Below are 24,129 nucleotides of genomic sequence, written 5' to 3' on the forward strand. Positions count from 1 at the left end.
CGATCTGTGGATGTTTTGATTCAAAAAGCTATTGCCTTGATAATCTCTAGTGGCCATCTATAGATCACCATAATTTATATTAATGGCTTAAAAACTGGAAATCTTTAAAAACGAATTTCATTTCCAACTTCCCACTTTACCTTTTTGGTTTTGTGACTTTTTGAATTTTGAATTGCCATAATTGGTTTATTTAAATGGAGAACAGTAGTTGGAATAAAAATACTTTCGAGTTGGGTCCTTTGGCAATTCGGTGAAATCGAGTGAAGAAATGGCTAAACATATAAACCAGTACTCGAATTATAGCATTTACTCAAGAAATCACTCGTAGAATAAATTTTCAAAGGATATACACACAAGTACATACTTGTATAAATGATATCAGCCTCAGTCAGTTGCTATCATATGGAACTATTGATCGTATTAACTATTGAATGACTATTAGAACTATTAGAATGACCCACTAGCGGTCAATCGTGTAATGCCATATTCCTTACTCGTGTTACAACATTTTCTACATAAAAACGTTAATTGCTTTTTATTATTTAATATATATTTACACACGTGCCGGATAATTAAACTGACTAAGCACATTCAACAGTTCATCCAGAGAAAATGGCGCAATTATCGATCAAAATCTATTATGTACTATATCTATCTACAAGTATAATATAAATACTAGCCGACTTTGCTAAATCACTCGACTAGGCCCAATTGCCGCTTATTATGGCGCACTGGGCGCTGAATGTGAGTGTGTCAAAGATCGGCTGAATATTTTATTGCGGCATTATTTATGGTTGAGTAAATAACAATATTTAATATCTTTCGAATTGTTGCATAAGGGGGGCGTTTGCCAATAAGATATGCATGATTTTGCGAATGCACTGCGCAAAAACAGAAATATTAGAAAGTCATTAAACGGCGGAAAACGATGTAAATCACAAAGGGCCATTAGAATTTCAGCAATAATCGCTTCGAGATTAGCTCGGCAATGTCGTGTCATGAGGCGAATCGATTTAGGTAATTTAAAATTACTTTCCAGCAAGTTTTAAGTGTACAGTAGCATTAGTAGACCAAGAGGCGAATACTAGTACCAGACAGAGACAGCCAGTACAGTTTTGAATTGAAATTATACATAGAGAGAAAGTATTTGTATGCCCTTCACTGAAAGGTGTAAGATGGAATATTATTGGTACATATTTGATTAGTATGAACTAAATATGAATATCAATTCAGACTAACTTACTCGGCAAATTAAAAGTTGATTAATGAATACCTAATTTAATCTTAATGCCCCTCTTCATCGCGCCACTTTTATTTGGAATTCATAAAATTGAGGGAAAAAACCCCATCGCTGGGCCAAAGATCTGCTGAAACCACAAGAGAGAATTCACGGCGATGCTCTTAAACTATTTACAAAAGTGAGCTCCGAGCACGTACCACACACAAATGCTTGTCACAAAAGCCTGTCGATTCTACAGAGCTTGTTGACACGACCGGCACACACGACAAATGGGAGGAATTGGTAGTGTAGACGAGTACGAGATAGTCGAACAATGTACAATACTTGTATATAGTAAGGCACACACAAATGATGACAATGATGAGAAATGTGTGTGCGACAAGACTTGGGCAACGTACAGGAAAACTTAGTTAGGCTTTTTGTTTAAAGTTGTTTTGTTGGCCGTTGGTTCTCTATTCCGTACTTATTGTTCTTCGAATAATTAGTTAGCTTTTGTTATTATTGAGCAAGGTTTAAGTGCTTGCGGTATATATATTCATACTATAAGTATGTATGTATAAGCATATTTAGGTATGGCCATCAGAGTTGTTTCTGGTATTCCCAGAACTTGGCAGGCAAATGCGCAATTCGTTAACGTTCTGGCCAAAGCCATAATTCACAAACACAGACCGTCTAATTGCTGTAACGACAAACCACAGTACTTAAAAGTGCAAAGATTCGCTTGGATAAATAATTAGAAAGATAATTATACAGAATGCCGAAAATAAAGCAGAACTCGTACAACTGGCAAAACTTTATATTTAAGCCATAAATTTGTGGTTAGCAAACACGTTATGCGTTCTTCTTCCTGATAATCAACAGACTAAAATTCTAGTTGACATTTAATTATCACATCGAGCCATAGTTTCACTTTCAACCCGACTTGCTGGAACCTGTTTCTCCCTCCAGATTTGCGCATGGCTCTCGACTCCGGGCTGGGTTAGTGGCACAGGCATTGAAAGCGCCACACAGTTCACGATCAGCACAATTAAGCTGAACGATGTCCAAATATGTGCCATAAAGATCTGCCGCCGATGACGATGACGACGACGACTCAGAACCAGAATACAGGCTCAGCCTCTCGCTTTTGATAATAAAAACAACATAAACCTGCTGACCCAATCAATGCAGGCACTTAATTATAAATATGCACAGGCAAGGTCAGCATCAGCCAGTCAGTCACTCAGTTCCTCAATCAGCCAAGCTATAACGAGCCTGTAAGCCGAGGAACAGGTGTGGAAGCCGAAGCCTGCGCCAATCACCTCGACCTTGACTCAGGCACCCAGGCAATGAGGCAGGAGGCATAAAAAAGTGTAAATAAAAAATTAAGAAAACTTGCAAGGCTTAGCTGTTGGGGGGTTTGCGAAAGAAATCAGTTATAATGTGACTCTCATTCCACAGCAACTTTTCACATTTAACCTACAAAAACCTAACCTACCTCATAAACTACATATAGTTGAAATTATTTTCAGTAAATTTAATTTACTATTATCTTAATATGACCTCTTTTCGATCATGGCTCTCATGATCATGGCTTTATGACGTAAAAGCCTCACAAACCAAATTAATCATATCTAATTAATTTATCAAATTAATACCTATGACGTTTGCGATTAGAGAATGTAAAAAAATATATATACTTGTATATCTCTGACACGATGGGGAAAGCTCAGCCTAAAAGTATATATATTGTTTAATATACGCAAGAATAAAAATTGAAGATCCCTGCATTCTGAACTGACGAACAGAATTTTGGTAAATTTTAGCGTCGAAATCTGAAATTAGAATATAAAAAAGGACCTTCATCCATACAATTACCCTTCTTATAAAAGAAAATTTGTTTAATTAGTTTAATTTTCATTTACTCTTAAATGCTCGGCTTTACTGAAAAACAATACCAGATTGAGAGTGTATTTTTTTTATTTATATACAATTTATTTTAAATTCCAATTTTGTTTATGTTTGCAGTAATTATATTAGAAAATAATATTATTAAGCCTATTTCGAACTATTTGCTAAGTTTCCTAAGCAATATTAATAATATTAATATTATTTGAAATGCACTTCTCCCCACTTCGCTTGTCAGGAATGGTGAAAATTGTGGTGAGTTTCAAAGATTTGTTTAAAGCCCATCCTCAAAGTATGCAATAAAATTGTGTCTTATTAGTTTATTTATAAATTTGTAAATCAATGAAATCAATGTTTACGTTTGAAATGCCACACACGTTTCCTTGAATTGTGGCGTGAATTGCAAAGTTCAATAAATTTCTGTTTGATTTCGATTCTTAAAGTTGATGGGCATAAAGTACATATAGTATACGCAGAAACATGCAGCACATTTGCATGCATTTTGTTATCCATTGTTGGGTGTCGAACAATTGGGCCTTTGATGAGAGACCATACAGACACAGATACATTAGAGCCATATTACAAAGAACATTTGCAGTTCATTGAACAGAAACCAAGTCTGCTATAATTGAGTTCTAATTGTATTGATTTTAGTTTCGCCTTCAAAAACCTAAAGTTACTTCTTACAGTCCTTTAAATACTTCTTTAAGCCATAACATTGACCTTTAGGCACAGCCAATTATTCAAGCTGTGTCGAGTTGACGCCATTATTTAGGCCAAGTCCTGCAAGCGACATTACAGAGAAAGGACACGCAAACACTTTATGCAAATGTTGAACAGTACACAGCCGTTTGGCACTCAAAATAGTTTATACCGTAATAGCAAGTGAACTTAAGTATGTATTGAAAATAGTAACTAACAATCGTTCAAGCATTTATTGTTAATGAAATGTGAATATATATCAATAATTGAACCCTTTTCGAAAGTCATAATAGGTTTCTTTAATATGATATTATAGGAAGATATGATCGGCTTAACTAAATTTTACAAGTTTGGAGTAAACTTTGTTTTTATGATATTCAAAAATATCCACAAATGAGACTTTTTTGAATCAGACTAAATTTGTTTATTTTGGAATTTAATTAAATAACATTGGCATATATTTATCGATATGCACCAAATTTGAAATAATTATTTTAAATACCCTCATTTTTTTAATAATATTCATAATATTCGATATATATTAAAATATCGATCCCTTCTAGATCATGCAAAGCTTCTGCTTTGAGATTAATATTTATTCTTTTTAAAACAAATATCAAATGCAACAAAGGTCGTATTTATTAGTCTTTTATTTTTTTTATCGACAAACAGAGCTGTCGATGTGAAAAAAAATCAAAACAATACATAGCTTATACTAGATAAAAGTAAAGAAGAACAAAGCCTATAGAAATAACCAAAACAATAATATTAATCTCGTATCCACTCATAACTCATCACATATCCAAAGAATCAAGAGAGAACACGCAATTATTAATACTAGTTAATTATATTTTCTAAGATAAATGAAAATTTGGTTGGTATTTATTTTTTATAATATTTCGTACTAACAATTTGGCAAATTCTAGCAAATGAAGATAAAATCATAAATCGCTCGTTGATAAAAGTGATTATATTTATTTATATTTATTTGGACAATTGCTAAAGCTCATAACTACATTTCGATTATATTTAAAAACACATCTAGACAAAAATAAATGAGCAGTGTGTTTGACAAAATGAATTTATTTAAGTAAAATAAGAGTAAGTAGTAGTTAGAGATAAACTCGTTTGTTTAGAAGATAATAGTATATTAAAGCATGAAACATATTTTAATTGAAAAGAATATGATGCCCTAAATCTTGGCGATTACTCACAGCGGTTTCTCTTTCATTGCTCGCTTATCAATACGCCACCACAAGCCGCACCGGAAGCGGCATCTTCCACAACTGCTGATACTCTTAATGATGATCCCATGAGTGTGTATGGGAAGAGGGTTGATGGAGGAGGGAGGAGGCAGGGCGTGGCTAAAATTGCATCGCTCATTATGTTAATGCCAGATAATGAGTGGGGCTTGAGCTGTAGCTGGAAAGTCAAAGACCGCTAAGCGCACGGCATGAACTTAACCTTGTAGCCTTAACTAGCCTCCGGATGCCTGCGCCTCCGTTTTGTGGGTGGGTGTGGTCGTAGGGTCTGTGCTCGCATCGACATGCATTTCTTTTGTTCGTGCCCTGTTGTTGTTTGGTTGTTTTGACTGCACTCTGCTCGCTTATTTCACACTTTGCTTTAAGCTTTCCTTTGCCTGGCATGATGGCATTTCTTCTTCTTTGGGCCGAACACGACGCAACTTTTTGGTTAAAACGCAGTGGTCCAACGCAATGTTGGCTCATTCCTCGCTGAAGTCGCGTGAAAGTTGGACGTACGAGTACAAGACCGGACCGGCAGACAGTCCGAAAGAAAGTCAAGAAAGCACTGTGTGTTTTATTCTTTGCGCACCAGAACAAATAAAGACAACAACAACAACAACAACAAAAAAGTAAGCAGCTCATTGCCTTGCTCTCTGGGCTGGTGCCGTTGTTGACCCAGTTAGCAAACAAATGCCAAGAATTATGTGCTCAAAGTGAAATTTTTCAATCGCGTGCGTTTGTGTCGCGTCTACTCGTGTTGGTGTTGGTGTAGAATTCTTCAACAGTTTTCGCTTTCACTCGTAAAATATTGAAATATTGTACAACGAGCGTCATTCAAGTGAACGAAGAGCAAACTAACAAATATAAAAAATACAAAAAATTAACATATGCGAACGTGCTAATAAATTACGAAACTATTTGCCACTGACGTCGACGTCGTCTAATCGACCATTTATACTTTTACTTTCAAAGCAGACGACCCAACTCAGCCGCTATGTGCAACAAATTCGCCATCGTCTTAGTTTTGTCAACTGTGGGCGCCATTTGGGCCCAACAACAACAACGTAAGTGAACTGCCAAAATCGAAAACACAAATAATATTGCCCGCTTTCTATGAATTGCGCAAATCAACAACCGGACATGCACTTTCTAGCAGCAGGCAATTAGCCTTTAAGGGCCTACCAAGCCCTCTGCGAACCACAAGCCATTTGGCCATCAAATGGCGGATCACGTCTGCCTCAAACGTGGCTTAAGTGGCGCTCTCTTTGGCTTAATTGCCGGAGGACGTGACTCGCAACAGCCGCTCAAACTTTATGACTGTAGAATTACATAAAAGCTAAAAATAAAGAACTTTACAACTTACTATTCCGGGAAGCTATCTGAACATCTCTCCAGTTTTTATTTTTCAGCCCTCCTTTCAGCTCATAATTTAGAATTAAAGCCTTGAACTGCGCGAACTTGCTTGATTTTGCAATTAAAAGCAATTATTTGGCAACACATTATTCTTTCTGCTGATAAGCTAAACAAATAGTAATGGCTGCCAACTTTGAAATACTTGTATTTACAGATGATCGTGGCTCTCAAATATATCCACCCGCCACAGAATTTGAACTCAAGTACATGTTTGCTATTGCCAGCGATTTTCAAGCCAACATTTCAATAACTAATTAAAATAAAAGACTTTTATAGACTTAGTAACACAGTTTGTGTCTTTAGGGGATAAGATTATAATTTTCTTTATTTATTATTTATTCTATTAAACCACGATTAAAATTGCCAAAATTTCTGATATTTTAAGAAGAATTAGAAAATTGATTTCTAAAAAGTTTTCGTAGCAGAAACATTAAAATTTTTGTTTGTTATATTTTTGTGAAATTCGGCAAATTTTGTTGTCTGCCTATACCTTTAGTCGACCAATATAAAATGACCAATTAAATCCAAGCAGGAAATATTTACCTAAATGGGGAAAAATGGCCATTCGACTAGCCAAGAGTGTGGGATAAAATTAAATACAATATAAAAATCAAAAATTAATCATTCATTTCGTCTCACAGAAAAGTAAGCTTTTTAATGACTTAATTGAAAAATACAAGTAGAAGGAATAATCTCTATACTTGCATATATTAAATAGTCTTATAAGCTAATGGGTAATTTGTCTCACACGATAAGAGCTGGAAAGATAAAAGACACAAGATTTCTTACAAAAGTGATGCATTTAAGAAAATTCGAGCTCTTGAAGTATTAAATACATGCATACTCGGCTTTCTTTATATTGGAGTGGTAGCTCGTCATTTGAATGAAATATACTTGTAGATACGGAATATAGAAAGATTGTTATTATAATTTCATTTTAAAGGTGCCTTTTCCCATTCCAAACAAGTTCATAAAAAGAAACAAAACAAAGTTTGAGTTAATTTTTGACACTCTGACCATTTCCGATTCAATTAAATCGTTCGCTCTAATTGGCCTTTCAGGAAAAGTTGCAGCCAATTGTAAAGGTCGTCAACATACTCCTACCACAATAAACGCCAGCCATTGTTCAAACTATAATTACAACAACAACAACAACAACTTCCCATCACTTTCGTTGCTCAATCGTATAATGAGTATAATGTGAATAATCGCAGATACTCATCGTCGAAGCATGCTGCACATGCACATGAATTGTCTATCCGTTGTTGCGATCTCGAGAGGTTGCCTTCAAGCTGCTGCTGTTGCTTTTGTTATTGTTCAGATTGTTCAGGTTTAAGGCATAGCTCGTGAACTTGAACTGTGCGCACGCATCGAGCGCAGCCATTAATGCCAACAACTTCAGTTTTTCAGCAATAAACAAAAAACAAGTTGTGGGAACAGAAGACAAAATAGTATAGTACATGTAGTTGGCTTATTAGAAAGCATTGCTTGCAAAAATGCATTTGTTTACTTAATGAAAATTCAAATGCAACTACAAGACAGAGAGAGAGAGAGAGAGAGAGACTATTAAAATGTCTGACTGTTGAAATTCCTGGAATGCATGGGGGCAATACATACTTGTATACATATCTATTTTATATTGCAATCGATTGTAAGCAATGTATCTGCTCCTCTTACCCATTACAGCCTACTATCTGCAGCAATGTCCCCGAGATGAGAACATAATCAATGAATGTCTACGTGAGTCCGGCAACAAATTGGTGCATTATCTACAAAAGGGTGTGCCCGAATTGGATATCTATGAGGTGACCAGAAAAACAAACTTTTGTCTACAGCATGTCTAGCTGTGGAGTCACATCTAAAGCGACTGATAAATTTCATTCCAATTATACAGATCGAGCCGGTTATCATAGACGAGATTGGCATTGTGCTGGGCAACGGACCAGATGGCTATCGAGCCCTCTTCCGAAACATTCAGGCCTATGGTGTAAGCAACATAACAGTCACCAATGTGCGGTAAGTGAAGCCATAACGAAATTTTACTTCATAATATGATTTAAATCAACATAAATATTCATTCAAAATCCATAAGCTGCAAAGATAGCGAAACAACTGCAGCTCATAAGATACTTAAAAGTTACATTTCGATCGAATTGGTCAGGTGTACATTTATTGAATTCAATTTCAATTATAAGTACAAAGCAACTCAGAAAAGTTTCTTATTTTTACAAATTTAAAAACTAAGGCAAATCAACTGCTACAAATGTGATCGTATTCCGAAACAGAAACCGTCCTAATTAAATACATATATTATGAAGCTTCATTTTTCCAAAAAGTATACATTTTTTTTAATTTATTGCATTTGTTTTATCGACAAACAAAGCATCCAATACAATAGAAAACCTAAACTAAATAAATAAGAATAAAAAGAATATAGAAATTACAAAAATAATAATGTAACTAATAATGTATCCGACCCGGTGGGGGGATTTCATTTGCCAAAGGGCCAGCTACTTGTATGATAAATAAAACGTAATATTTGGTGATCCAGTAGCTTGGTTCGGTCCAGCTTAGCGATATGCAATATCTCAACTTGCCGTAGAAAGTTAATTATTTCATGATAATATTCAAATTTTCCAAACTCCTTCAAGCATTATTATAAATATATATTGTGATTTAATATTTACCTTTCATTTAGTGCTAAATCGTGACAAATTTCCATTTTATAAACATTTTTATACCTGGCTAGCAAAATTGTAAAGTAAATACCAAAACTATGTTTTAATTTCTAATCCCGTTGCAATCAACGGGTGTGTTGTTTTGAAAAGATTTGGAAAAACTAGCTGGAAAAAATGGCTTCACTTTTCATTGTCAACATTTTAAGGCGGATTTCGTTTTTAATAACCAAGCCGAGCCTAATTAATATTTCTCAATATTTTCCGAGGCCCGAAAATTTGAGGCCACTTGCCGTGTATCTCATTTGAAAAGGGACGCATTTCCTCAAACTTTCAACACCTTCCTACGAGTTATTTCTGGGATCTGCCATTGCAAAGAAATCAAAGACAGCAACTATATCTAATTGTATAATTACTCGTATGTACATTCCAAGTAGTATATAGTATGTGATAAATATGGGTCGGCTGTGCTGCAAACCCTCGCAATGCCTATGTGTGCCTAAATAAATATTTTCCAACACCCAGTTCGCATAACTTAGCCAAGTTATTCAGTCAGCTGGCTAGCTGCTGACACTTATGTGGCTGCGGGTGCGCATTTACTTGGCACGCGATTCTATTTCAATTTAATTAAAACAATTTTTTCTATTACGACAAAGTTATTGTGTGTAGCCAGCTACTTAGAATCGCAGATATTAGCCAATGCAGTGTCAATTGTGGTTATTACAAGACCCCCTACCTACCACTTCACACCCCCTCTCCTATCCTTGGGGGAACTGCAAGTTTATAAATCAATGGATTTGCATTGAACATTATTTTTTCGAACAAACATTTACATTTTCTGGTTTTATGTAACGTACTTACCCCAATTATCAATTAATCTAAAAGCAACAAACACAGCCGCGTCTTGTGGCTTTGGTCCACAGTTGGTTGGACTTAGGTGGAAAAACTGATGAGTGGGTTAAAGTTTCTACCAGGAAATTGGGTGGGAGCGCTCTTCTTGGTACCAGATAATTAATTGGGTAATTATCAATTATTGATTAAGCCATTTAAGGAGTAACGCTTACATACTTGTTTGTGGTATATTTATACTTGTAATGAAGTTGATTGCTTCGAGGGAAACGCTATAATCATGAAATTCTTGATTACCAAGGGAGTCCCACTGAGTACATATATTCTTGGTAATATCTGCTCTTGGTAACTGTATGTTCGTGTAACCCCTCAGATGCAATAGCTCAATAGTTTATTGCTGGAAATATTTATGGTTTCCAGTTTCGTATTTCATATAAATTGCAATATAGTAAGACCTCCCCCCAATTACCTTTTTTAATAACTTTGAATATTTAGTACATAAAAGAAATAATTTATGATTGTACCTATTGATTGGATAATTTTGGATTTATGTTCAATTTACAATGTATTTGAATATATTTATTGAATATTGCTGTTTTTTAAACATAATATTATTTACTATTACAGAACCCAATTAGTAGAGGAATCAGTGAAAATCTGAAATATTTTTTATAGGATTTTATCGAAATTCATTATCATGCGGCGCTTCTATAGGTTTGTTTGGCTGCTGGCTAAGGCCAAAATTCGAGACCCGCCATAAAGCCCCCTAATGCTTGACATAGAAATCTCGTTGACACACATTTTTCAAGCGTTCACGTTTCTTGGTCATCCGCTTGGCCAGACTCGTCAGTCGTTGCAGTTGCAGTTGCAGTCGTTCGTCGATTTGGCTGTAGTTGTAGACGTATACATATACAAATACATACTCGTATGTATATATGTACATATGTAAATGGTTCTAACGACCTGCCGCTCTATCGGTGGCTGCAGTTGTTGCTGTTGTTGTTCTGAATACCGGAAAGTTAAGTCTAGTTGTTTTTGGTGATTATTTGGCGTGGCCAAAACGCGTAACGTTTGTTGCTTTTGGCACGGTCAGAGACAAGTATTGCATAATCTTTGATAAGGCTTTGCATTGAACACTCAACGACAAAATGTGTGGAACCAACAATTAAATTCATTTATTAATGTAAATAAAAGAGATGAGTAGAAATTGATATTCGTAGGCCTTGATCAACTGCTTAATTATTAAGCTTTCAACAGAAGCTCTCCTATAATATTTTAAGTCTTCGCAAATAGCTGATTTACTGCTCAAGTGCTTAACTTTAATCAGACATTTTCATGAAATGTACAAATACAAAGAAAGAGTTGCTATTTTTCCGAGTGTACTGATTTATATATCTGCCCAGTTTTGTTGTAACTTTTGGCCAAAATTCGACGAGTTGCCTAAGCGCGACTGAGGCTCTCAAGGCCTGCAACTGTGCAACATATCGGGCGATTCGATTCAACATTTATTGACCATAGACCATAAGAAAATGCTGATTTGTTGCTGCAACTGTCGAAACACAATCATAGCAAGGTCAGCTGCAGACTGCAGTAGTAGTTGCTGTTGTTGTTGTTGCTATTGTTGCTGCTGCTGCTGCTGCTGCCAGAAGATGCAACATTTGCGACATTGAAAAACGCAAAATGTAATTTGTTTCTTGTTTTCATGCTACTTGTCTATGAAATTGCATTTTTTTGTTTGAGTACGAGCATGGGTTGAGCATGAATTTCATTTTTAAGTTTTCATTTTTCATTTTCTTTCGCCATGCAGCTCCGACTTGGATTCTCTACAGTTCCAACTGACTTGCGAGATACCGCGTATACGCGTCAAGGCTCAATACCGCTCGACAGGTGTGCTGATCTTGGTGAAGGCCTCGGGCGCTGGCGACTATTGGGGCGAGTACGGTATGTCGATGATTGACAAATATTCACTCTTGATGCCACAGACTAACATTTCTATTCATTCATCAATTGATAGAGGGCGTCAAGGCGAAGATCTACTTTAAGGCCAATGCCAATGAGGGCGCCGATGGACGCACCTACCTGACCACTGATTCCGTGAAAATGGACTTCAATGTCAAGGACATACAGATGGGCGTTGATAATATTGCTCAGGGCAATTCGGTTATACGTAAGTTTGTAATTCTTTCCTGATCTTTGCGTATTTTACAATGAATGTTTTTTTTTTTTTTAATTTGTAGAAGCCGCCCTCAATCTCTTCATCAACTCCAACTCTCAGGAGCTGCTCAAGGAAATGAAACCGGCGCTGCGCACCAAACTGACGATCGTTATTCGAAACTTTATGGATCGTCTGTTTGCCAAGATTCCTCTGGAGGAATGGATCAATTTGAATTGAGCAACAGCCAGGCGCTTAGAGTTTTAAGTTTAATTTATTGCACAATCTCAATGTTGAAGCTAAATAAAAAATACAAGTAGATCATACAGCGTGAGTTTTATCTGTGACCTGGACTTGCAAAGTATGAGAGCTTAGATGGATCATTTTGGAGATTGGAATAGACTTAATAAATAAATATCTGCAGCTTATGTAGAGGAAGAAGAGAAGGCATGTAACAATGAGGAAATATTTCAATGTCTGTCTGTCAATGGTCAGTTTAGGACTGTCACTTTAGAAGTGCCGAGGAGACACATAACAATATTAAAAAGTATATAGCATTCATGTTTCAGAGAAGAACAAAAATACTCGTATGTCATTTTCATATCCGTTAGTACAGTATAAAACCTACTTATTACAATTTCTCCCTATAGATTCTTCAATTTCAACGAAAATTATTATTATTCTAATTCCGCATTGTTTCAGTTTTGTAAAAGTACATAGCTATTTTAATATATAGTATGATTATACAGAGGCATACTCGTATTATCGTGACAAGTTTCCTTTTGTCAGCTTAAAATAATACTGTTATTATTTGACAATATCCGGTGAATGTGTTATGCCACCCATATTAGCCAAGCTTAACAAATTTCATTATAAATTGATTAGCTGTTGTGTCAAGGTTATTATTAGACGCACGTCAATTGGGCTCACATGCAAATTTCAGTAAAGAATTTTGTGTGGCATGAATGGAAATGCGGAGAGAACTGTGATATAAACAAGAATGGCAACGTTTTAAAGGGAACGCCCAGCCCTTCCATCAAGGCTGCAGTTGGAATAATCGGAAGCTCTCAGATAATGCTCTTACAAGTGCCTGCCAAGCAATGTCTATAATATCGTCGAACACTTGACCCACATTGCGTGTCTGCTGACAATTTGCAACAACAACAGCAACAGCCCACCCACCACCCCAAGTCATAAGGGTTCCCAAGCACTCACCCACACACTCACACACACACACACACACACACGCTCGTATATGAACATCGCTGATAGCTGCAGTGAACCGTGTCATAGCCTTGCAAAAACTGAAATCGGAATAAGACTACACTTAGGGGAAACAGCCGAAGGGTATTTCGAGATTTGACATCCAGCTCCAACTATTGCTTATGATAAAAAATGAATCGAAAAAAAGGCACATTTCAATATTAAATGTATTAGCATTAATGATAGATCCTCAAACAGTCACTGATTAATTACCTCTACCAATTCGGTAATCTATTTGTATCGGCAACATAAAAGATAGCTTAACCTATGCCGACTAAAAAGAGTTTTCGTACAATTGGGTTTCTCATGTTGCTTGCCTATTTTAATTATTTTTGGAGTTGAATACCAAAATTAAGATACCTATTAAGTATAGCAATTTGAAAACTAATAACTTATTGTTAAAATCAAATCTTGAACGAAATACGGTGAAAACTCCCTTAATGGACACCTCTTTTATCTGGACACTAAAATTGGCGAACTGTTAGTGTCCGGCCAAGAGAGTTTTCACTTAGATACAGTGAAAGAAGAAGAAGAAGTTTTCAAATGATATTCATAATTGTTTTATACTCGTATAAAGGCTTTAAATATTCCTGTCTTTAATATTCTGCTTTTAGGGTCACTTTTCGGATTAGCTTTTTGCACAATTCAATCATCTGCAGTTGGCAAAAATTAATTCAAAGAACAAAGCATATAAATTGATTTTTTATCGAGTATTGATGACAAATTTAAGGGTTCAATTTTTTAATTACTTATGAATCCATTGACTAGAAGGCAAATTATGTGCATCTTAGAAAAAAGCTGAGTTTTTAAAGAAGAAAAGAAAACTGAAATCGGAGACTTCGTCATCTATTCTACATTTAATCTGATGAGATTCCAAGCACTATTATATTTATTTCAACGCAAATCATTTGGAACCTTAAACAAAGCTAACTTTTCAGAGAAATGGCAATCGGGTACTTTACAAAAATAAAAATGAAACACGAACAGAATTCATTCTGATGTGATTCCAAATTCTGTTCCTTTTATGGAGACCTTCAATTACAATTTTGTGCGGTGAGGGCACATAACTTGCGGCCTTAACTCGCAGCATCTAAAGTCGAGTCAAGTCAAGCTAAGTAGTCGTAAGTCAAATTATATTTAAGAAAAAAAGGCAAATCTTAGTTACAGGCGCAAAATGCGCTGAGGCATTGCATGGCATGCAAATTCGAAGTAAACTCAACAGATTGTCAATAGCGAAGCGAAGACTGCACGAGGAGAAGATTCCTCTAATTGCGCGCTGCACGCCAACAACTACAGCAACAACATGATAAGGCAAATGCTAAATGCTAGGAAAAAAACTAAAATAAAACAAAACATAGAACAGAAGCCGTTAAACAAAAACTTAAAAGACGATCAAAGCTCATTAGATGAGATGCGCAAATGTTGCGACACGGGACCCTTTGAAGAGTCAAAGGCGAGAATCGTTGACGTCGCTCTGTTTTGGGCTTTTTGTTATTTTCCAGCGAAGAAAACAGCTTCCGTTGGCAATTCAGATACACAATTGTCACAGCTTTGCATACGGTGAGCATCTGATAGATACATTTTGCTGGGCGGCTTCTGACTGCGATTGTGTGTGTGTGTTAATGCGATCATTATTATTGTTATTAGAATATCTGAGGCGCACTCGCTCTCACTTATTCTCCAAACGTTGTCAACTTGTCTGGGGTTCTACGTTGCCAAGTTTGTGTTTTCTGTTTGGTAGTTGCTATTGCTGTTGCTGTTGTTGTTGCTACTCATGTAAATCGAATCGTAATTTTTGCTATAAAACCAGCACGGTCTCAACCGTTTTTCATTCAGTGCGATTTGTTCGACGGTCAGTTAAACACACGACAGAAAACTCGGTACGAAACGGCTTAGAACGTCCAACGGCCCCCAAAATAAAATATTTAAAAAACTCAAGAGCAAACAGATTTGCCGAAAAGAAAAACCGCAGTTTACACGCACTTAAAACTAATAACACCTGTGTGAGTTTTACATTTTACATTTTTGTGATTTTCTAACGAGTATTGCATATCCTTGACGAGCTACTAGAATACCAGACGTTAAAAAGTCGTTAAATATGCGAAAACTGTAATGACAATGACAAAAAAAACTACCTGAGTTTTTTAACGTGAACACTTTTGTGAAAAAGAGCATAAAGCGATCGGTTTGAAATATCTAAAAAATATATGAATATATTCCTATTAATTTCTTCATTAATTACAATACGGCAAATTACTTTTTGCAGAAGCCATTATAAATAATTGCTTTGCTATTCTCAAGAAGAAAGTAAAATAAAATCAAAAGTTTGTTTTTAGAAGAAGTCATTCGACAATTTCTTCGTAGATTTTCAAAGTTTATCAAATGTGCTTATAAAATAAACGGGAAAGGCTCTAAAAGTGATTTATATGAAGTTTACTTCTTAAAAGCAGTTAGTTAGTTTTAAAACTCAAATTAGAATTTTATAAATTCTTCTTAAGCTTGGAAATCATATTTACATAAAATATAAATATGAAACCACTTGATTTTACAGATTTTTTTGAATATACATTTTATTCAAGCGACCGAAGTTAAAATATAGTTGCAGCTTAAAAAGTTAATACATATTCGTAAAACATTATATTATGATAAATTCTTTGTTTCCTAACTTTCTTAAAAAAAAAAAAAAAAAAAAAAAAAATATATATATATATATATATATATATATATATATATATATATATATATATATATATATATATATATATATATATATATATTTAAATATATTCTTGAAGAAAAGAATTTGTATAAACCTCTAGTTTTTAAACAGAAGGATCACTTATATTTATATTTGAATATATTTCTTAGAATAAAAAAAAATCGAATATAATATTCTACAAATTCTCAATTTGTTAGAGTAGTATTACAAAAAGGAATTGAGAAAACCGTAATTTCAAAAAAGCAGTAACCATTAAAGAATTAGTTTTATGTCTTCCCGTCTGCAAACTTGACCCCTTATACCATACTACTTGTATTGTCGCATTTCGACTGCCTCAACACAGAACTGCATATAATTAGCTGTTTGACAAACTCGGTAATTTCGATCGGCAGCCACTCATAAAGAGTCCACCCATTATCTATCATTACCCAGCAAAAGCACTCATCAATTATTCGAATAACCATAATCGAGTAAGCGAGTGCGGTAGTGTTTTGAGAATGCAAATTGAAAATAGACTACACCCACTTATTAACTGTGTTTGTGTCGCACAGTGTAATAAATAGTTGGCCATAATTATAGTAGTCGGACACTTGAGGATAGTTAACAATTTTCGATTCTACGTCATTCGTCGGATTGTGATTTGATGACGGGACTAGTTGTCCAAACTGTTGATCATGTAACTTATACGGATACGGCGGCGTGCAGTTGAGATCTTGTCTGGGTCTTGCTAATTGTTTGTTTTGTTTTCTTCCATTGTTTATATTTATAGATTTTTCCTATACAAGTACATACTACAAAATGCAATCGAATTTGGTTTTTGTTGCCCTGCTGCTGTTCGTTGGAGCTGCCTCTGCTGGCAATATGCGTAAGTTTTCAGAACTTCTGGATATTTAGGAGAGTGCTTGCTATAATGTCAGAATATTAATTAAATTCTCTATCTATCAGCCGATTACATCAAGGTCTGTCATCGCAACGATCCTGAGTTGTCGAAGTGTTTGAAGAACAGCGTCCACAATCTGCGACCTTATCTTGCCGATGGCATCAAGGATATAAATGTGCCGGCAATGGAGCCCCTCTACATAGGCGATCTCAATATTCTTGAGGGCGGCACAACCGGCATAACGGTTAAGGCCAAGAAGCTGAATATCTACGGTGCCTCCAATTTCGAGATCACAAAAATGCGCGCCTCAACCGCCAACACACGCTTTGATTTCGAGCTTTTGTTGCCCAACCTTCGCGGCGAGGGTCTCTACGAAATTAATGGCAACATTTTGGCACTACCGATTCGCGGCAATGGACCCTTTGTCGGCAATTTCACGAACTTTGTGGCCTATGTGCGCATTCTGTACGATGTGAAGAATATCAATGACATCGACTATCTGCATGTGAAGGAGTTCGCCTTGAAGATTCGTACTGGCAAGGGCCGCTTGCGTCTAGATAATCTCTTTAATGGCGACAAGGTGCTAGGCGATGTCATCAACGACACCGTTAACCAGAACTTTGAGCTGTTCACCAACGAGGTGATTGCACCCATTGCCCGGGCCCTGGAGAGCAAATTCCTTGCGATTACCACCAAGATCTTGGAGAATTTCACCTACAATGAGCTGTTTCCTCTGTAATGCGGCTGAGAGGTCTTATGTTTAAGGTTGAGCAAAAAAGTATAGAAATGCTTGTGATAAACCTAATTTCGTTCTAATATGTAGCACTTATTTAACTATTGTATAAATATAATTGACCTAAAACTAAAGCCAGCGAAAGCTCTATTAAATTTTTTTTGTGAACATTGCGCTTTCTTACAGAATTCGAACTCCAGATTAGATTAAAAGAAAACACGCATTACTATATTATACATTTATTTATTATTTCATTTTCCAATCCTCTAACATTGTTCTTTTTAATTACTACCACACCATTCCTCCTCTTTTCGGATTTGCTCCCGTTCTTCCGCAGAGAAATCATTCTCGATTTGAAAAGTTTCCCGGATTTGCTCGGCTGTCTTTCCTTTAATTACGTTGGCCAATGTTTTGCAAGTTAACTGGAACAGGCCGTTGATGTTCAAAAAATTGGCTGCCATCATGATTTTGAATAGCTGGTTGTGACTAATATTCATAAGTTCTGCATCCCATGGTGATATATCATCTGTGCGTTTCTCGTGAGAGCTGCTTCCTGCAGACTGCTCATCGTCCTTGTGATGCGTGGCCCACTCCAAAATCTTTTCTAAAGTTTCTGAGTGTACCTTTTGCAAGGCGAGCGGCTTATTGTCGGTGTTATCGCAAACATCCAACAGCTCCTTAATGAATGTGGAACACTTAACAATTTCCACATCCACTTCAAAAATCTTCTTATCAACGGTTTCCAATTTTATGAACGGCATTTTTGCTTTCCCTTTTCTCTTATTTACGAATATGATGCCTAAGCAACCAACTTCACAATATGAATAGGCCTTTAAATTTATGCGATATACTTGTGTAAACTATAAAATTTATTATTTGTCTAAAGCCTCAACAACACAATAGGAGTTGAATAAGAATGCCTGCTTCGTCCATTAAAAAAAATTACACAAAGACAACTCAAACTAGGCAGCAACTGGAATAAATTATTATAATTTTGCTAAATTCATTTTTAGGATTTGTAAGCTTAAAATAAGATCAGTTTCAGACATTTTATTTATTAAGAATAGGCCTCTTTTACTTTACCTACAGTTGGATTTTTAAAATGGTTCAGGTTCTCGAATTTAGCGCTGCCATATCAGTTCTTAACACGTGCTGGCCATCTTTTGTAATTGTTCGGCAGTACCGATAAATAGTTATTTAATAAATTTGTTTTAATATAGTAATACTTAATCACACTATAAATAATTTCATTAATGTATGATATAAATATACCTTACGTGTTTTTTTATTATGTTCTTTGTTCGAATGCAGCGCCCCTCTGCAAAGCAGAAACAGCTGAGCGCACACTGTCCAACACTGGCATCTTAGGGTCTGGCATCATCGAACAGCCTATCGACTCTATCGATATATGGCAGCATCGAACACTTCTTAGCTCTACTGCTCGGTGCCCTCAATTAATTACAGTTTTCGACAAGCAAAATTAAGGCAAGCAGCGGCGTTGCAAAGTAAAATAACAATTATAAAATAAAATTATAAACTGCGTTACACTATAAATAATGTCAACACCTGCACGTAGGCGTCTTATGAGAGATTTTAAAAGGTAAGAAGAAATAGGAAAAGTCGTCGTCGTGGTGAAACCTGCCTAATACATAAGAGTTTCATACGTACATACATACTTACAAATGTATGTACCAATGTATATGCTTGTGTGCCGTGGAAAAGTTTGCGCAGCCAAAATATGTGCATGTGTATGTGTTTGTGCTACAGTATAAAATATACATGTGGATATATATATAAATATGTGTGTGTGAATGTTGATTTTTTCGCTGCTTTTTATTTTGTGCTACAAAAACAATTGCTACAATAGGCAGCAGCAGAGACGTGTGTCTTTGACACTTGACTTTGATATATGTACATACATGTGTGTGTGTAAATGGCAAAGCAAAAGGCAAAAATGGAAAATAAATCTGAGAAAACGAAAAACGTAAGACACAATTTGCAATTAAACAAAACAGTACACAAAAACACGGCGAATGTTGGCGTTTTTGCAATTGCGTCGCAGACAAAACATCAACAACAACAGCAACAGCAGCACCGACTATAATTTGCGTAAATATCATAAAACGCTCTTTGCGTATGTGTATATGTGTGTGTGTCGAACAGTGCTGCCAATTTGCTAACTAAAAACCAGCTGAAATTTATATTTTACTTTTTTTAGTTTAAATTATTCTCGAAAAAAATTTTTTGCCATGATACTGTGTCGCATGACGTGCGCACATTTAACCTTGTTGACTCATACTTCTCAACAACAACAAAAATGACAGCATCGGCGACAACAACCACAACAACAAAGAGCAAAGGCAACGTCTTGTCTGGCAGCAGAGTTTCATCATCGAAGTGCCAATAAACGTATTAAAACAATTTCATTTCGCACACAAAATTTCATCATAAAATTACGTGATAATTAGAAAAGCAATTGGCAGCCGGAAACTCCTATTGGAAGTTGGAGTGGCACCCTTAAGGACGCGCATCGCTTCCTGTTTATGAATGCAGTCAAATGTCAAGGCTGCGTCTGTCAAACCGCAAATCCTAGTTTCTGCATGAATGCATACGCTGCAGGAGGAGGCTGGCGACCTTCCTACCTACCAAATAATCGCCGCCATCTTGCACCTGTGCAAATAAAAACGTTTATTAGCTTGATGTATCAAACCATCGTAATTCGTATTATTTTTAGTTTTTTTTTACACACACCACATGCACATAGCGGTATTATTAGTTGCTGTTGTTGTTTAATCGATGATTTTATTTGTATCGATGTAGCCGAAGGCACAGGTTGAAGGGCGCGGCTAGAATTCTGTTTAGCTGTTGCACATATGTTGACCTACATCGATTGATTTTGCTTATTCGAAGAGACGCGACGCTACGCTTGACTCATAATAAGCCAGTGGCTAGTGTATTGGTAGAAAGGTGAAAAAGGTGGCGCCGCTTTGTTTGCCGCCCAAAAAAGAAAAATAAAGAAAACGTCAATATGCTAATGATTTATTTTCTATCGCATATAGGCCACATAGTATTTACTACATAGATATGTATATGTATACATTTATATATGCAGACTTTACTATGAGGAAAAAACTTTAGTATTTCCATATGAAACCCATAAATAAACAATACAATCTATTGTGTCGCTACAGTTAGTCAATAATTGACAAAAATCATTTACCTTTTCTATTTACATGCATTTAAGCCTAGAAACTTTTTGAATGAATTTCTGTTATATTTTTACTTGTTTGTTTTACCAAAAGTCATTAATTACAAAATTTGTATGCGTCAATAAGATTTAGAAAGAGGAGCATTCTTATTGAAATAAAATTTGCTTGAGTATTATAATTTAATTATTTATGTGTTTCCCAGAAGTATAGAAACTATGTTCATATGGATATATTTTGACAATTTAGTTGTGTTCCAACATCTTGTGCCAGCTTAAATTTAACTTTATTGCAATATGTATGTCCATATTATACGACGTTTCGAACAGCCACGCAATGGGATGCTTTTTATTATTTGGCGAGAGGTCAACAGCATCGTCATTTTATCCAAAATTTCTGCTCTCACATCTGAAGTGTGTCGGTAAACTGCGCTGTTTGCACAAAAGGAGATATTGTGTACAAACCAATTGGCAAGGGAAATACATATTAAATATAAACACATCCGACGTAATAGTTGTAGGTGTAAATATATATTTTGCAGTTTCTCAATTAATATAATTGCGAAGTGAGACGAATTTAAGCCTGTTTTATGTCATTTACCTACTCGCAGGCTCCAACTATCGCACAATTTAGTCTAGTGTCCAGAGTGTATTAGGAATTTTACTTATTATTTTGTTTGAGAAATAGTAATATATTCATGTTACTTTTTTCTTTTAAGTATTAAATCATCTAAAATTATTTTTACACTTCAGTTTTTGTCATATGTATATACATATACTCGTATATGAGTGTTCTCAAATTTCTCCACTCCTTTAAACAAAACAAATGCCTTGGTGTCGAATCTGAGAATAACTCTGCATTTGCGCATAATTATTATTTTAATATTTAAATAAATAAATTGGTCATATGATGGCATACACCGCTTAATGAACTCACCAAAATAAATGCGAAACGTAGCAAAGACTTACATACCTAGCATGTAAACAACAAAGATATGCACAAAGCGCTGGCGACTGTAAACAAATGAAATCGTAGCAGAATCTGCGTCATCAACAAAAACAATTACTAGCAGCTATGAAAAAACCGGAATATATTTTAAATATTAGTCAGATGTGGCTTATTTATTTATGTGCAGTCTGACAATTGAATTAGCTTTTAAATTTCGTTTGATGTACAATATCTTTGTTCCTATTGCCGATTGCTCTGTTTATATAAAATATACGGAACTTTTGTTCCTATTGCCGATTGCTCTGCTAATATATAATAGACAGTACGTTTGTTCAGCAAAAGACCGATAAATATGTATGTACTTATGTATTTAGTGTTCACAGCTGCGTTCCATTTTTGTCACGTATTTAAACATTGACAGTAAAAATATTTGCGCAATAAAATTGTTGTGTTATTGTCTATTCACAGACTTCAGGAAGATCCACCAACGGGTGTGTCTGGTGCGCCAACAGATAATAATATTATGATATGGAATGCTGTGATTTTTGGTCCACACGATACACCATTTGAGGATGGCACCTTTAAATTAACAATAGAATTTACGGAAGAGTATCCAAATAAACCGCCAACAGTTCGATTTGTATCGAAAGTATTTCATCCAAATGTCTATGCAGATGGTGGCATATGTTTGGATATATTGCAAAATCGCTGGAGTCCCACATACGATGTGTCCGCAATTTTAACATCCATACAGGTGAGCCTAATTCTATTTCCAAGCACGAAATATATAAACTTTTGGCAACAAAATGAAAACGACTTACTTTTTTATTAGGAAGTAAACACTCACTATTGAATACCAGTTGTTAATCAATTGTTAAGAACAATTCTTTTATTGGACCGAGTTCTTAAATCCCTAAAAGATTCATAAAATAAAACTCTCTTTTCTTAACATTTTTTTCTTTTTGAATACTTCAAGTTATAAAAGTAATGTGTATTGCTTATGTCTATTGTACATTAAGAACGTACTCTAGAATGCATAATAACGGACGCAACTATAAATAAAATGTTCTTATTATATATTTTAGTGCTTACCCCATGTCAGTCCCTCATTGTTTCAAACTATAATTGCTATGTAAAAATTGTCTTTATTTTCACAGTCACTGCTGAGCGATCCCAATCCCAACTCACCGGCTAACTCCAACGCTGCACAGCTATATAAAGAGAATCGTCGCGAGTATGAGAAACGTGTGAAAGCCTGCGTGGAGCAAAGTTTCATCGATTAGCCATGCGCCTATGGTAGGAGCAACAATAACAGTAGCAGCGGCAACAACAGCAACCACAAATACATTAAGCGTAGCGTGCAGTTAAAGCAACAAACTACAACAACAGTAGCGGCAGCGGCAGCAACAACAGCAGCAGCAGCAATAAAAACCACAAACACATGCAATAACATAAACAATTTTAAATTAAATATTTCAATATATTTATAATGATAATTATGCTATGAAATTGTAACAAAAAGTCAACTGGCACACAGACTCACACACACATTCTCCAACTATCATACACGCACAGACACAAACACATACATACACATCAGGCAGTTTCTACTTTCGGCATATAGTATATTTTATATATCGTAAACACTAAAGCAGGAACAGATAGATTTGGCTCTGCCGCTCTTGTGCAACATATAAAATTACATCCAGAAATGTTACATATTAGTATGCAAATAGTAGCAGTAAAAAGCAAAATTAATAATAATAAAAATAAAAATCATAATAATAAAAATAATTATTAAACAAAAAAACATCAAACAGTTGCAAAAATAGTTTCATTTTAAAAAATTGTTAAACAAAAATACAATCTAAAACTTAACTAACAATGTAGTTGTCGTTTTGTCGTTGCAACAAAATACTCGAAAAACACAAAAATAAATCATGTTAGCACGCAACTTTTAACAATGAAATTAACAGCAACAACAACAACAAATTGAAGATAGTAACCAATATCAAAATGTTAACTCTGCGCCATAATCTTGAATCGTTTCAACATTTTTTGTTATCTTTTGTTTTGCAATGAGTCGAAGAACAACCAAACTGCCTAGAATATAAAAACAATTAACCAATTAAACCCGCCTTAGTTTCAAGTGAACAAACAATATCATGCGATATTCATATGTCATTGTCACACAACATTTTATGTGAGTCCCTCCTCC

The 24,129-nt window shown here is 35.4% G+C and overlaps 3 protein-coding genes and 1 pseudogene across 3 annotated transcripts; 3 read left to right on the forward strand and 1 right to left on the reverse strand.

The window, feature by feature from the left end:
• Positions 1-5,573: 5,573 nt before the first annotated feature.
• LOC115624095 (protein takeout) lies at positions 5,574-12,490 on the forward strand. The gene is made up of 7 exons (XM_030518684.1): positions 5,574-5,702; positions 6,046-6,137; positions 8,173-8,291; positions 8,381-8,502; positions 11,818-11,951; positions 12,025-12,177; positions 12,248-12,490. The coding sequence occupies exons 2-7, from the start codon at positions 6,068-6,070 to the stop codon at positions 12,400-12,402; spliced, it is 753 nt and encodes a 250-aa protein (XP_030374544.1). The 5' UTR covers positions 5,574-5,702; positions 6,046-6,067; the 3' UTR covers positions 12,403-12,490.
• Positions 12,491-15,262: 2,772 nt separating this feature from the next.
• On the forward strand, positions 15,263-17,891 carry LOC115623654 (protein takeout). Its single transcript, XM_030518109.1, has 3 exons — positions 15,263-15,428; positions 16,914-17,009; positions 17,090-17,891. Exons 2-3 carry the CDS (start codon positions 16,943-16,945, stop codon positions 17,761-17,763), a joined length of 741 nt encoding a protein of 246 aa, XP_030373969.1. The 5' UTR covers positions 15,263-15,428; positions 16,914-16,942; the 3' UTR covers positions 17,764-17,891.
• Positions 17,892-17,980: 89 nt separating this feature from the next.
• Positions 17,981-18,637, reverse strand: LOC115624258 (annotated as a pseudogene).
• Positions 18,638-19,199: 562 nt separating this feature from the next.
• Positions 19,200-23,728, forward strand: LOC115623371 (ubiquitin-conjugating enzyme E2-17 kDa). The gene is made up of 3 exons (XM_030517662.1): positions 19,200-19,357; positions 22,380-22,665; positions 23,069-23,728. Exons 1-3 carry the CDS (start codon positions 19,314-19,316, stop codon positions 23,192-23,194), a joined length of 456 nt encoding a protein of 151 aa, XP_030373522.1. The 5' UTR covers positions 19,200-19,313; the 3' UTR covers positions 23,195-23,728.
• The last annotated feature ends 401 nt before the right edge of the window (positions 23,729-24,129 follow it).

The sequence above is a fragment of the Scaptodrosophila lebanonensis genome, unplaced genomic scaffold (genome assembly GCF_003285725.1).
Source record: "Scaptodrosophila lebanonensis strain 11010-0011.00,11010-0021.00 unplaced genomic scaffold, SlebRS2 tig00000053-arrow-pilon, whole genome shotgun sequence".
In the NCBI taxonomy this organism is placed as follows: domain Eukaryota; kingdom Metazoa; phylum Arthropoda; class Insecta; order Diptera; family Drosophilidae; genus Scaptodrosophila; species Scaptodrosophila lebanonensis.

What these genes read in the sequence shown, in the direction of transcription:
- LOC115624095 (XM_030518684.1), top strand. Translation starts at nt 6,068, where the DNA reads ATGTGCAACAAATTCGCCATCGTCTTAGTTTTGTCAACTGTGGGCGCC. An exon ending in CCGAATTGGATATCTATGAG is followed by an intron (nt 8,292 to 8,380) that starts GTGACCAGAAAA and finishes CCAATTATACAG; the next exon opens with ATCGAGCCGGTTATCATAGA. An exon ending in ATAACAGTCACCAATGTGCG is followed by an intron (nt 8,503 to 11,817) that starts GTAAGTGAAGCC and finishes TTCGCCATGCAG; the next exon opens with CTCCGACTTGGATTCTCTAC.
- LOC115623654 (XM_030518109.1), top strand. Translation starts at nt 16,943, where the DNA reads ATGCAATCGAATTTGGTTTTTGTTGCCCTGCTGCTGTTCGTTGGAGCT. An exon ending in TGCCTCTGCTGGCAATATGC is followed by an intron (nt 17,010 to 17,089) that starts GTAAGTTTTCAG and finishes TCTATCTATCAG; the next exon opens with CCGATTACATCAAGGTCTGT.
- LOC115623371 (XM_030517662.1), top strand. Translation starts at nt 19,314, where the DNA reads ATGTCAACACCTGCACGTAGGCGTCTTATGAGAGATTTTAAAAG. An exon ending in CTTATGAGAGATTTTAAAAG is followed by an intron (nt 19,358 to 22,379) that starts GTAAGAAGAAAT and finishes GTCTATTCACAG; the next exon opens with ACTTCAGGAAGATCCACCAA. An exon ending in CAATTTTAACATCCATACAG is followed by an intron (nt 22,666 to 23,068) that starts GTGAGCCTAATT and finishes TTATTTTCACAG; the next exon opens with TCACTGCTGAGCGATCCCAA.